We start from the raw sequence: 15,755 nt of genomic DNA, 5'->3' as shown, positions 1-15,755 counted from the left end.
TGCTTTATTAATGCATGCTGGCCCTAGTGAGGAGCCACAGCTCCTACAACACATGTGGGATGTGCCCCACTTTTCACAGCCGCACATGTATGTACTATGTATGCGCACGTGTGTGTGTGTGTGTGTGTGCCACATCAGTACGTCAGAGGGATACTTTCATCGCGTGTGCAGCGGGGGAATGAAAGGGCTGCGTTTAAAGTGACAGCGTGAGAGCTGAGGTGAGCAAGAGTGAGGCGGTGTTACTGAACCCTGACGAGCCCGGGGTGCCGTTCGCCTCGCAAAGTGTTACCTGCTGCCGACGACGGCATCAGTGGAGGCTGACAGGTGCTAATTGGCAATCGCAGCCCTATAGGATCCGCATTACACTTTGTCGCACCTTTCACAGAGACTTTATCCTCCAGTGAACAACACATCAAATTAGAATAGTGCTACAGAGGAAGTGACAACAAAAAATAACTTTAAAAGTAATCGAAAAAGTCAATAGTGATGAGACACTGAGGTGCGACGGGGCAGACGGAGTCAGGAGACTTGTTTCAACCAAGTGGTACAGGGCAGCTCAGCTCACTTCCAAGTAAGATCTGCATTTGGGATACGTTCAAGCCGAAAGGATCATAGGCTGACCATGATGCAATGGTCGAATTTGATCAAACAAGAGTAGTCTCCCCCTGCGGTGATGCAGCGCTTGGATGCCCTAGGTAGAGAGAATCTCATCCTGATAGTGAAATAAAGGATATTTCCACTGCATGAGCTGCCTTTTTGTCTCTGGCTGCAGTGGTGGACCCATCACTCATCCTGGTTAAGGAAACGTCCAAGAAAACCAGCTGGATGTGCTTCAGAATGTGCCAAGTTCTCCTGTGACATGATCAGGGGTCAAGCTGTGGCACCCACTGGGCGTAAACCTTCCACATGTCGTGTTCATTGTGCAGAATCTGGCAAGCGTCACCATGCCGTGACAACAATTAAAGTTGGTCTGGGCCATACAGTACAATGGGAGCTGATTAGTGTAATAATGCTGTTAATCTAGCAGAAAATCTGGTGACATCAGCTGAGGAGGTGGTCTATAATCCATCATGAGGACGGATCGCATTGATGCATCTAAGGAATTTGGCCACATGTGTCCTCAGACCAGCTCTGAATGTGGTCCCCAGATCTGAGAACACATTCAGAACTGCACTGGAATCGTTCCGAGCTCTATTTAGCTCTCTGGCCGTAATCAGATCACTGAGGATGTGTGTTCATACCAGGTTTGAACAGAGTCCAAACGTCTGTTTTCTTGGCTCTGAAAGTGTGGACAGCAGATTTATCCAGGGCAGAGCTGATCCATTTTTAAAGTAGTGTGGATGTAGCCTATGGATTCCTACCAAGTAGGATTTTGTGTAGTTAAAACAATGAAATGAAACGGAACCTGTTCTGGACCCTTGGACACATTTAACTGCCGTATAATTGAATTAAATAAACTCATACAACAAAACAAAACTCAGAATCAGTGAGTTCAATCACAGTGTGATGCAATATTTTACCGTCTAAACATACCTAATGTCAATGTGTTTGGTAGAGAAGTTATTTTTCCTTATAAATTCCTGTAAAAAAAATTGAATGCAACCCTAGAACTACATCTCACTGTAACATAATAGCTAAAAAAAAGTGTTTCTTTTTGTCCCAATTTGTCTGCTCATCACTACTTGATACACAAAGGTCCTAAGCAGTCAGAATTAATTACAGTTAGAATCCGTCAGTTCTCCCTGTGACGCCACGGAGCATAAATATTCACATCAGGTGCTGTCGACGTGGCTGTCACTCACCACAATTAGATTTCCTGGCTTCAGTCTACGTAAGGTGGCAGTGTTGTGTAAACGCTACACTGATTTAATGGTGCATGTTGCAACACTTAAATCTAAGGGCTATCTCTATTGTAACCTGGAGTGAAAACACAATAACAGAAAGAAAGAAAGAAAGAAACTAAGTAAGAAAGGAAATCTTTGTTTAAGAGCCACTTTTTCTCACTAGCTTTTCACTGAAGTGTGAAACCTTGATTTCAGTTGTTATTGTGCCATATTTTCACACATGGGCAAAACAACAGTAAAATGATCTTTAAAAACACAAGGCCAAATACCCAGCTAATAAATGTATCAATAATAAACTACTAAATACAGCAGCCACACCATGTATCAAAATAAAATACTAACAATACACTTGTATACTGGCTGATGAGGGGACAATGTCTGACAGCAACAGACTTTTCCATCATCAGTGAACAGATTAAACAGATTGTGCACAACCAAATACTAATAAATATAAATAAAACAGGTAGTCGTATGTAAATGTAACATCCAAGATTCCAAAAACATCCTAATCAATTCAGCCATACTAGATTTATACTATATAGATACATATTAGAAGCCACTAATTATGACCTGATCAATCCGTTCTAATTTTAAACACTTGTACAGTACAGCAGGAGGTGAGGCGAGACGCACTAAACCATTTGAAAGGATTGAGAACATACACAAGTTCAAAGTCTAGAAAAGATCAATTACTATAACTCCAGAGTAAATAAAATAAAAATAGTGTGGCTATGAAAGCCTGTGACTGTCAGCGTGTTGATATGTGTGATTCTAGTCCGGGGGTAAATTAAAGTAGGCGCCAAGCACCATACCGTTCAAAATCAGGGCGACTGCATCATCAAACATTTTCGTATTTTCTATGAATTATCTGTCACACATTTTCCTTTATATTCTTGGATCTAGTTCTTGGAACATCTGTGGTCATTAACCTCATACAAATCTATTTGACTTGAATGATCATGATTCACGGGCAAATACAATAAATAAAAAAACAAATCCTGTGCTGGCTGTCGTTGCATCTTAGCGTTAAAAGTCATGGCTTTGTCGATGTCGGTTCTGTGACCACAGAGCTCGACAAAGTCACTGCAATAACGTCAGAAAACTGCTGCTTATTTCCGTCAGATTGGAACACCAGTGCTTTTTCGTGTGATGTAATGCACTTATTCACTGTTATGATCATCCATTGTGTCTTTTTGTTTGAGGTAGAGCCTGGTTCAGTTAGTCTTTGTGTGTGTGTGTGTGTGTCTGCAGGGTGCTGATTACCCACTTAGCATTGCTTCTGTTTCCATGTTTCACAGTGTAATTTTAGTGCAAACGTCATTACAGCATTTCAAGGCGACACTGTGCTTGATGAACGTACCTCATCAGGAAGGCTAATGACCAAGTCATTCTCCGCCTGGCCCACAAGCCCCTGCAGGAAATACTCGCTGCAGGCGGCCAGCACGGCCCGGTGCCCGCGGAACTCCTTGCCCTCCACCAGGACAGTCACATCGCACAGGATATCCTGCTTCCGCTGGTCGTTGAGGCAGAGGAGGATATTAGTACAATGAACCGTCGACTCATACACATACATGGGGGCTTCAGGCTTCACATCCACGGACATTCCGCTCACGCCCTGGAAATAGAAGCACAACAGAGAGAGAGAGAGAGAGAGAGAGGGGTGGGGTTAGTTGTTGGGGTGGGAGTTCAGTGTTTGCATAGCGCAGCGCTGATTTCTGTCCTGGTGGTCTGCTGCACACACTCACACTCACACACACACACTCACTGGTCACTTTGTTGGGAACACCTGTTTGACTGTGCGTTAATTAAAGCAAATCACACACACACACGCAGCAACTTCATGGATCTTGACAAACTGCTGAAGTTTAAAACGAGCATGAGAACCAGGGGAAGACGGGTGATTGAAGTGACTTTGGAATAAGTGGTAATATGTCAGAAACTGTTCATCTACTGGGATTAGCACACGTAATTATCTTCAAGGTTGACAGAGAATGGTCCAAAAAAGAGAAAATATCACGTTCTCTTGTTGATTCCATCATTTATAACCAATAACTTGCAACAGTCATTCAAATAACCACTAATTGCAACTAGTGCTAGGCAGTAATTCAATAGCAATATATATTTCTTCAATAGCTATACAACAAAGTAAGAGTCAAACTGATTATTACTAGTTAATGAGACACATAACCGATTAGGATCATTAGGAACCAATATGCAATTACAGTAAATGTGAAAATCTGTTAAAATGGTGGTCAAATGTTTCTCTGCTTAACGAGTGCTTTCTGTTCATGAAGAATTTTCATAACCGCCATTAAACAGGTTCCTTCAACCTAGAAGCAAAACTTAATCTTTAATTATCTGACATTGTATCACTATAATTAGAGGTTTTATTGCGTCACTGCAGGAGACGATGTCTGTGCACACAGGGGATCAAACCTTAGAGCTGCAGAAAACCACATTAGGTGCTACATTATTAGGTGTCCTCAACAACACAAGAAGCACAGGCATTAAAAGATTGTCCAACTTTCAGGATGATTCCATCAACACAACACAAAGTATACCTCAGACTCTACCCTCCTTAAATGGCTCTGCTCCAAAGTCTTATATGAGTTCTCCCTTTGGGTCAAAGCCCACCCAGACATCGAGGGTTGTTTTTTTTTTCTTTTTGGAATGATCCTCCTAAATGTCAGCCAGCATCGTCGCCATAAACTCCTTGGCGGAGGCAATGAAAACACACATAAACCTTCTTTAATTTAAATGTTTAAATGCCAATTACACTTTATGTAAATTCATTTATAAGGAAAGAGTTCACTTTTTTGCTCTCGGGGTCCACATGTGTTTTTAATCACATGGACACATGCAGCAGATCTCAAGACCGTGAGCTGGAAGAGGGTGAAGTCACAGCTCCTCCTTCACACGATCACGAAACCAAGTGACAGCACTGAGGATGATAATTAGGCATGGAAATAGAAACGGATAAGCGAATACTGTATGATGGGGGAGGAGAGAATTCGAAAAAGAGGTTTTTTTCTAATCTTCATGTGGAAATGAGTCAGAAACTAACACTGGGATATTATCCTGCTTGCTTATTAGTTAGTAATAATAATAACACAGAGCTGCAGTTCAAACAGTACACACTTTATGGACGTTGGTGTCTCTGAGCATCTATTTACTTTTATTATAACCAGCATATTTAAATTAAAAAAAACAACAGATTGAAGAAAATAATATTTATTATTGAGCTCCAGCTCTGTTGCCTTCCTGACACGCATGCACATTCTTGTACACGCATCTTAGTGAGGACATTCATGGACACAATGTAATCCCTAAGCTCTTAGACTAACCTTAACCCTCAGAACTAAATGCCGAACCCTGAAACCAAAAGCCCTTTAATAAAAAACTAACTTAACTAGCTTTAAAGACGAAACTTCCTCACTTTCCCAAAATGTCCTTTACTGCCTGTGGTTTATATACTTTTAATTTATATACCCCAGAGATTAGTAATATCTATATCTATCTATGCCTTTAGCACCTGTAACTCCAGCTCTGTAAGAAATGTTGCTGCTTTTTTATTCATATTATTTACAGTCTGTGCTTAGTAAAGTCATTCATAAGATAAGATAAGACATACTTTATTAATCACCGTGGGGAAATTCAGTCTTCCAGCAGCTCACAAAACAGACAAGACGGTAGATGAAATAGATAAATAAGTAAAGATATAAAAAGGCAGTGAAGGCATAAATACTTGTGCGATCAACAAGTCAAGTATAAGAGACTGATATGAGTCGTCCTCTATGGCTGCTTTACTGACAGACCAGGATATTGTGGGTTTATTTATGTGAGATTTAGGATTTTGTATTGATTTTATGTTTTTCTTTTTTTACAAATGTGATCCACTGAGTTTGACATGGCTCATCACTGCCCTTTATCTTTATCTGCCTATAGAGTCACATCATTTCTGGATAATTTTGTGATCGTGTGACTATTTACACACTCAAAAAATGAGCAAAAGCAGTCTGATATTTCTGTTTGACTCAACTTCAACTGATACAAAAAAAGCTATTTTCTGCAGATTATATTATATCTATATACGTATATATATACACGTATACATAAATGTATATATATATATATAGAATACATGAATTAACGATTGAGTTTTAATTATTTATGTATTTACGTTAGTTTCCGACTCTGTATAAAGTGGAAAATCCAGTACCATTCCCCGAACGACTGTATCTTTAAACAGTTGCTTAAACCAGGCTCTTTCATGTCATGTCTTGATGACAGCTAATGCAATATTTCACATTTCATTTCCACACTGAACCTCCGCAGAAACAATTTGGAGTCCCTTGTGCAGGGAAAGTGCCAAGATGTCACTATTTGTCACCTATAAACACAGCGCTGTTCTGCATCCACAGGGTCTGAGGGTATTTGTGTGAAGGATCCGACTAATGAGCAGAATTACTGTCAGGAACTTTGCCTAAGACTGAAGGGAAAATCATATTTATTTATGTTTGATATACAGTAAATAATCTTATATAGAGAAGTAATCATGGAGATTATGTCAAATGTATGTAACAACCAAGTCACCAAGCTCTGAAGGCCTAATAAATGATATGTATAGATCATATCTGCTTAAGATAACGGAATTTCATGGAATTGTGCTTTCTCTACCATGATATTCCCATCATCCAGGAATCTTGGTCACACACGCACACACACACACCCTTGAGGTCTACAAAAAGGTGGTGCAAGTGTCTCCATCTTTACTGAGTCAAGTGTTAAAACAGAGACTGGGAGGCGCTCTCAGCTTGCATGTGAAACCCGCTCCCATGTTGTGAAGAAAGGAGCCGCTCATTGTGTAAATGGAAAAGGGACGGGGTGAAAAACGCAGCGCAGGAATCTCTCTGAAGTGGGAAGATGTTTTTGTAGACGTGCTGGATCAAATCAGTGAGTAAGGTGTGCTGATTTCCTCCATGTGTCTGCTCCATCAGTCACCATGAAGTAGAGTTTTAAAGATGGGAACATCGTTAACCATCACTAGGTTTGGGATGATTCCCTGACGAGGGTGAGGAGTACTAAAAAATACACTTAAAGTAGTTTAAGAAAAGAGATACAAAACTCACTTAAACACATTTGAATGAACATAAATGTCTACAGTTTTATAACATTAAAGCGATGTAAATAAACCCATAATCTTAATTAATGTTTATCTATTCATCAGCCATTGTTATTCAAGGAGCTTTTGAATGAATACTGAGATGAACAACGTTAAACTATGCTGTATATTGCAAAACGCAGATTAAAGTTGTTTTCTTATGTAATTGGAGATCTTGTGGATTCTTCCTAGTGGAGCTGAGCAGGAGGTCTGGGTATGAATCAGCGCAGACAAGCCTCAATAAAAGAGCTTGAAATCAGAAGCACAAGTTCTTTCGCTATTAAGAAAACATCTGGAAAACATCCACTGACAGTAAGCGCTGAGCTGAAATCCAGACTAAAAATGCTTCGTGTTGGGGGGCGGGGAATAAAAAGGCGGTGTTTAAGTTGTATTCCGTGATGCAACTCGTCACCGCGATCATCTCTAAGCCTGATAAAATATGCAACAGCCCGAGCAAGTGCGTGGCCTCTTTTTGACCCTGAGAAAGTGATTACCGTGATCTAATTCTGAGTGACGGTTGAGACTGTTTCCAGGGCAACCGGCGCGTTAGAAAATCTGAAGAAAAGGCACCAGTTTTCAGCACTTGCCAATCTCCTACAACAGAAATGACATCTGACACAAGCAGATGGATGCTGAGCCCAGACCACAGCGAGGGAAGTGAGCATTCTGGCTTTGTGAGGCTGCTCTCAACCACAAACGGCTTTAAAGTCCCTTAATATCAGGACATTTGTAGATTGACTTGTTTACTTATGACAGAGTGACTGTACTGATTGTGAGCTGCTGACGCAGCAGCAGCAGTCTGCTGTGGAACAACTGTGTCAGTCTGTCCAGACTTCGTCTGTGGCTCTGGCTCGTCCCACTGTTGTAGAGTTTGCTTATTTCCACCAAAAACATTTCTCAGTTGGCTTCCTCGGATAATGACCTGTCTTCCAAGAATAATGTTTCCAGATGCGGTTGCGAGGTTCGGCGCAATCCAAACATGCTATTTCTACCCTTCGCTTTGGACTGGTTTGTAGCAGTGGAAGGAAAATGCAAGGATGACACAAACACATGGCGCGTGCACACACACACACACACACACAGAAATACTTTGCAGGCATATTCCTGTGCAAACACATGCTCGTAGAGACAGCCACATACCCAGACACTCACATCACACAACAGCAGGCTGTGGCAGAATGCTGATTAAAAGTGCTGATTAATGGCAAAAAATGTCTTCTCTTTTTTTGAAGTTTCCTTTTACTTCCAGGGTAGTTGTTTACAGTAAGGCTACAACTCGGCCTTTACTTTATTCTCATTACTGACTAATATGCCGAGCATTTTACCAAGTTAAACAGCGGAAAACAACGACAACAGCGACTATGTTAAACATTTTCTGCAGTTTACTGCTTCACAAAATATCAAAAATGGTGCAAAATACTGATCTGCCTTCCCCAAACACGTCCTCAGATGTCTGCAAGTCAGCAAAAAGAAACCAGACTATTATGCACATTTCTACCTTTCTAGAAAAGCATAGAGCTAATTTTTTTTTTTAAAAATTGTTTTTACTCTGTAGCACTTTGAGATTTGTTGTTCGAATGTAAAGTGCAATACATATAAAATCTATTATTATTATTATTATTATTTCTTATCCTCATTCAAAACACATCAATTATGTCAAACATGTGATCCCTTTGGAACATTTTAGCTTTAAAGGACTGTTTTAAAGGTCCAGTAGGCAATATTTTGGAGGGTTAATAGGAACAACCTAAATGCATGCGTTTGTATCAGTGTAGAATCTCTTTAAAATAAAAACTGTTCACTTTTTGTAGCCTCAGTCTAACTTTAGTCAAGGGTCTTGCGTTACGGAGGCCACCATCTTTTGCGGCCATGTTTCTACGGCAGCCTGAGCAGACAAACAAGCCAGAGCTTGTGTTTATGTGAATGTTATGTTGTCTTATTTTAGCACATGTGGAACATTCCAACTAATCGATGTATTAAATCTGATTGAATTGAATACAGAGGCTCAGAAATCTTCTCACCATTAGAATTCCTTCACCCTGCACCTTTAAAGGAACACATTTGGTTCCCTGTACTGTACTGTAATGTACATTAGGTTTTATTTCAGCTGAACTGTAATTGGGGAGCCTTTCATGCCTTAGCTCATAAATCAAATCTCTTTCTCAATGGAGTTCCTGATTAAATAAGAAATTATAAGTATGTATAATCCAATAATGGATTAAGTGTTGCAGCCTGAGTTGGTAGCACGTCTTCCTGCCATCTGAACACTGATGCTGCCAACCTTCTGGTGGGTGTGCAACATTTAAGAGCATGTGTGGACGAAACGTGCTGCGCGTGAGCTCACACAATTTGGCGAGCGCGGCTGACTTCGGGCTTTATGGCTGGCTTCTTCCTCCTGGAGCGAGCCTGCTGATCTGAGAGAAGCTGATGAAGACTAATGTGGCTGGAGACCCATTAGCTCCGTGCTCGCCATTACAGCAATTATGCCGGTGGAGCTGTGGTGCGGCCCCTAAAGCAGCATGGTGCGGCTCTCTGCCATACAGAGCATGATGGCGCTGCAGATAACCTATGCTACACTTAATACTCTCCGTCAAACTGTTGACCTTGATTTCATTCTTTCCAGTCTCTTTTTATTCATGTACTTTTAGCCAGCATGTACACGTGGGCCCCATAAGGTTTATATTGGGGCAGAAAATATGGGTCCCAAGTGGGTTTGTCCACTGTTTTCATGGTGGCCCCACCCACCACTTTAAACCCATCCTCACTCAAACTGTGTTTCCATGGAGTGGAACGGTAAATTTTTTGGTACAGTGGGGTACCAGAGTAAAATGGTACAGTAAGGTCAGGGTGGAGCTAGACCGGGTCCACCTACGACAATCAGCTCATTGGGTAACAGACTTTCCTCATTCTGATATGTTGCTACGACAAACTGAGCTGCTGCATGTCCTCTATTGTTGCCTGTTGTGTCAAGTCCGATGTGATTGTTTGTTGTCGCCGCAATGGAAGTTGTTCACGCGCCCTTCCAAGTAAGCCTGACCCGGGGCTTTACCAATGCAAACTCTACTGTACTGTACCAAACTGCATTATTACCTTTTCTGGGCTACCTGGGTACTAAGTGAAAAATAAGGTGGGGCCACCATGGAAACCGTGGACATACCAAAAAGAAAATAAACCAAAATAAACCTACAGAAGATCGTCCACCACCAGAGAAGTGTCCACACTATGAATCATTGCTAATGTCAGCAGCCGCAGGTGACAGCACAGCTAAAAAGTACATTTAAATTGATTTAATGTTGTTTGTCTCCCAAATATCAGTGGATACTGTTGTGTAATTAAAACCATTCATTCATTCATTCAACCGCCCACACCGAGCATCATCATGAAATAATTAAAAATATCCTCATGTTATATACGAGGCCACTCCCTCATGTCATCGTCCTCCCACTCTGTCATTTTGATTCATTATCAATAATGTCAAGACAGTAAACCTACTCCACTCACAAATAAGTGAAGGAAACTAACACTGGAAGTGTGAACCCTTTAACACCGAACCCTCAAAATGTCCGTCTGCAACTATTTTGCTTATTTTAACCTTTCAATATCTGACTTATTTAAAATTTACTGCATGCTAAAATACTGTATTAACAGTTTAAAATGAAGAAAGACTAAACATTTTATTTAAAGAGACACTGAAGTTGTACATGAACACCATATTTTGCGTGTTCCATTTGAAATGTGAAAAGGATAAAACATATTTACAATAACATTTGTTTGTTTTTCCAAACTCTCTCCTCTCTGGTGACAAAGACGCTGATTTTCCGGCTTCCTACGACAGTGGGCGTGACATTACCGTAATACCCACATGTTGGCTTTGATGTGCAATTTCTCAGCTTTCAGAAACCGCTGGAATTTTTCCGAGAGCACAAACCGACACGTAAATACGGTAACGCATGTTGAGCTCGCGCAATATGTTCGCTCAGTGTTAAAGGGTTCATTTAAAAAGTAAGGCTATGACTATGACTTTCTTGAGATTATCCTTAACAATAAATTAGAAATCACTATATTATTATGATAAAATCTGACTTGACTGCTTCAAACATCTTTAAACCAAACACTGAAATCACTTTAACTTATATTTTATTTAGAAATGGAGAGTTAAAAAAAACACAATTCTGCTCAAATGCAGACAGATTGTGAATCTGGCTCTGCTTTCCTGCAACTGTGGAAGTCCCACATGAAAGTACTTAGTATTTGCAGAGGTGCTCTGTGTCTATTTGCCAGAAAAGAAAACAGGAAGCCTCCATTTTGTAAAATGACAGTGTTGGCTTTGCTTTGAGGAGAAATGGCAAAAGAAATAAAGGTTTACGTTCGACGATCATCTATGCAAAGACAGAAAATGTCCACGAGGGCACGTCTCCAGGAATGTGTCAAAGTGATGTTTTGTTTTTTTTTTATGATGGGAGTTGTTATGACTCTGCTGCCGAGGGCTCAGCCTTCAAACTCTGTCCGCCCTCTCTCCTTTATAAATTTAAAACGTGTCATGGCTCAGCGCCGCCTCTTCCTTCCACACACCCTGCACGTCATTCTGCTGAGGCCCAGCACAGGGAGGCAACGTTATGATCCCGTGTCACACATTAAATTCCCCACACTAAGACCACATTAATATGAGCGAGTCGGGCCAATGCTGACTCAGTGTCCTCCTAAAGTCACTGACGTGAGTCTGTGAACGCTGCTGTTGTCTCAGTCCACAGAATACTTAGTCCAGATTTAGTTTTTCCTCTTGTCATGAATTAATGGATGAAAAAAAAAAGAAGAGCTGTACTTGCTGTAAGGCAGGCCAAAAACATCGATTTGACATACCCTCGACAGAACCTCAGCTGTGTTTCCATGGCGATAATCAGTTACACTGCTCATGTTAACTGAGTAAAAACTGAGTAAAAACATGTTTGCAGCGTATGTGCATGTGCCTGATTTTGATTTCTGCTTCTGAATGACGTCAGGAAATCATCCTCATTACTGCTCCACCTCTTCCAGCAGGCACAGATTCTCCACGCAGCATGGAGTGAGTGCGTGTGGTGCCGAAACAATTAACCACTTAATTAATGAGTCAACACTGCAATGATTTAAATAATAGACTATTGGTAATCGTATGCAATTATGAAGCCAAATATTAGCCTGTTTCGGATTCACAAGGAAACAAGGAATGCCAAAACGGGAGCATGTTTGATGTGCTACCAGCTACGTATCCGGTTGCAGTTGCACAATGTCAACACTGGCACCAGCCTGCTGAACTCAGGCTGCACTGACTGGTAACATAACAACGTCAAGTCCTGCACTAAAAGTTGCTCCGCGGAATCCGAGCAAACAATATAATATAAATAATATGAAAAATATGGAATTAGATTTGTTTCAATATTTTCAGACAACACCAGCACAAAAAAAAATCAACTTAATCATTCAAAAATATTGCATTTTATTGTTTGAAAATAAACTTGTGCTGTGGTTTTTTGTTTGTGGGCGGGCCTTAGGAGGAGCAGGGAGCTTCCTAAGGCCCACCCACAAACAAAAAACCACGGCAAAAGTTTATTTTCAAACAACAAAATACAATATTTTTGAATCATTAAATCAATATCATTTTTTGCTTCGTGAAAAGTGTTATTTGAAAATATTGACACAAATCTAATTCCATAGAAAAAATAAAACTGAATCTTTTAATTTATGATGATAAACTTTTTTATTGTCTAATTTCACCTCTTTCACACTGGACAAACCCCCACTAACATCTGTCCTTTGTGTTCAATGTGAAATGGTTCTGCACATGCATCCAAAAGTAGATTAACAATAATAATAATCCTGCAAATACACAGAGAGAGAGCGAGAGATGGACCATAAAAACATGTGAATGCATTAAAAGTGAATGTATGCACTTATCAAAGGTCTTTAATCTCATAATTTCACTGATTATCATCACAGTCTCCATCATCACCTGCTGATGATGGAGACTGTGATACAGAGGATGAGTGCGTTTTCATGTTTTCATTTCAGCCACTTCCATCAGTCACTGTTGAGATGACGTGGAGGAATGCAGCGACATTGAAGAGACGCGGTCACACTTGAAAAAGATTGGTTGTTATCACGTATGGAACTGTTTCCTGTGTCTTATCATTGTACCATCATCTGACTCATCATTTTTCACAGTATATTCTGAAACATCTCTCTTCACACGGATTGTGGTAGAACAATATCAATATTTTTACCTTTTTTTGAGCCAATATATGTATGTATATACATATACATATATATGTATATATATATATGTATTGGACATTTGATGTCGTTTTCTTTGGCTCATATGTATGGCTAATTTATCATTTGTCTCATTTAAAATGTATTCGTTATTATTATTATATATTTTAAATCTGAATTCTGCATACATACGAAAAAGGGATGAAAAAAAGTTATAAAAAAATGTATACATTAACATAAATATGTAATATCCAAACAATGATCAGCCAATGCTAATTATTAAAATACGACCAATATCAGATCAAGTGTTAAATGATAACAATGATACAAAAAATGGCTGAATTTAACAACAATAATGGTCTCTCCAATCTACATGTTAAGTCTAAAAGTGATTTAACAACATTTATCAAGTTTCAGATGTGTCATTGTAATAATTGGCTGATAAAGGAATAATAATCAGCCAATATCCATTATTAAAAACGTATTAAAAGGTTGAGAGAAAGTTGATTTTGTACAGAGTACGTAGAGGCTGCTCAGTTTCTTACACTTAAGGTTGTCGTAAAATATCTGCTCATGTTCTGGGTGTTTTCTGGACAGATTAGTGCCAAAGAATGACCCAGTATGGACGGAGCAGGGCGAGGCCTACGCTGAGAACCTTCTGCAGACAAATAACAAGCTTTGACACAGGGATGCAGTTCCAAGCACAGGTCGCTGTCACACAACAATTTGAACGTCTCTTGACCCGATGCGCGGCGACTTTGACGACACAGAACATGTACAGTGTACGTGGCATGACTGTGACGAAATGCAAATGCACTGTGGCTCCTGGTAACGAACGAGGTTAACCTCAACCACGGCTGCTGCTGCTGCAGCCTAATGACATTATCCACCGAGAGCCACTACAGTCACACGCAGAATTACATGAACACTGTGCCACTGTGCAACATCAGGGGGAGGACTTGTGCCAGATGACTGTAATTACACTGAGTAGGAACAGGCTTTTAATTGATATTATCAAATTAGGCCTCGGTAACCAATGCCCTTGGAGCTGCACGAGGTGGCAAATGTCAACCTGGATGAGTTTGACGACGGTAATAATTGCTGGCTATGTGTAGAGATTAAGTGAAAGAGGATGTGTGAGATTATACTTTATAAATGCAAGAATGAGTCTTTTTTTCCAAGCCTATAAATACCTTCTGTATTTAAGAGTGGAGATTTTTGTGTTGTTGTTGAGAGGTTTCAATTCCTCAAGTGAGACTATCTGCTTCCTCATACACTCAGGTTGTCATGACATGCACTGAGCACATTCACCAGTCCAAGTGAATGGAGTCCTTTGATTTCAAAGGCAGCAATTTACTATTGTTGGAGAGCTGACAAGAGACTCTGAAGAAGAGAATGAATCACACTCCAAAACAGCAGAGTCAGCAAAATCCTGGCTCGGCTTTTTTTGTTGTTGTTTCCTCTGCAGTCAGGACAGAGTCGAGCTCTGCTACACAACATAAACTCAGTGGATCGGAGGGTGATACAGATGCTGCGCTGTAGGGTTTTGGGCCATTTTATTTTTGTTTAAACCTTTGAGCTCAGGTGTGGACGTCAGCTTCAACTATCCACTGACAGCACAACACGTGATTGGATTTGATGTAAAGAATGATAAACTTGATACTCCCAGCATTCATTAATCAGAACATGTGTAATGAACTACAAACTATTCTCCTTTCGGTGTTTCCCCAGCCAGTACGGCTTATATTCAGGCTGAGAACATGGGCCTTACCCTCTGGACAAACATGGGTGAGGCCACCATGGACAAACCCGATTGGGACCCACATTGTCAGCCTGAATGTGGCCCTAATGGAGCCCACATGGACATGCTGGCTGGGTCAGTGCTCAGTGTTCCAGGTGACGCATTATTTCATTCCCTGTAGATTCTGGTTGTCTGTCTCCTGCAGCTTTAACTGTGTTTGACCTGGATTAAAGCAACATTTGATACTATAGATAACGGACTTCTACATACTTCCCGCGTTGTGTAATCACGGAGAGTTGCGTACATGCATAGCAGTCAAATGTGCATGCTCGCCATTATACTCATGGTTAAATGAGGCAAATTATGAACTGGACACTCACACGGGCATTCATGCTAAGTCTTTACATTATAGTACAGTAACAATTCTCATTACCAAGTACCTGGATATTACTTTGTATTACTGTCATAATATATCCTTATGGTTACAACCAAGAGGGAAACTGTAGTAGAAATTAAATGGTATCACCATAATATTTCTCCCCAATTACAACACTATTTCCATACTAAAAACAATGTAATGTGTGTTGTACAGCACTTTGGTCGACTGTGTTGTTTTAAATGTGCTTTATAAATAAACTGGACTGAATGGGACTGGATGTTGTGACTGAACTGTAACATAAAGCGTTACGAGGGGCAACATATACAATTACATGGACCTTTAAAAATAATCAGCGTTGGTTTAGACTGCCAAATAGATTGTTTT

The 15,755-nt window shown here is 40.3% G+C and overlaps 1 protein-coding gene across 2 annotated transcripts in view; it reads right to left on the bottom strand.

Moving 5' to 3' along the window:
• The window catches only part of bach2b (BTB and CNC homology 1, basic leucine zipper transcription factor 2b), a 102,711-nt gene that overhangs the window by 32,610 nt on the left and 54,346 nt on the right, over window positions 1–15,755 (bottom strand). For both annotated transcript variants that reach the window (XM_044048648.1, XM_044048649.1), the window contains exon 2: window positions 3,205–3,459. In XM_044048648.1, coding sequence (XP_043904583.1) covers window positions 3,205–3,447 — 243 coding nt within the window. In that variant the 5' untranslated portion in view covers window positions 3,448–3,459. The remainder of the gene's footprint in view (window positions 1–3,204; window positions 3,460–15,755) is intronic.

This window comes from Solea senegalensis, linkage group LG17, assembly GCF_019176455.1.
Source record: "Solea senegalensis isolate Sse05_10M linkage group LG17, IFAPA_SoseM_1, whole genome shotgun sequence".
NCBI lineage: Eukaryota > Metazoa > Chordata > Actinopteri > Pleuronectiformes > Soleidae > Solea > Solea senegalensis.
Note: the sequence above shows the minus strand (reverse complement) of the source record. Positions and strands in the feature narration are given on the sequence as shown.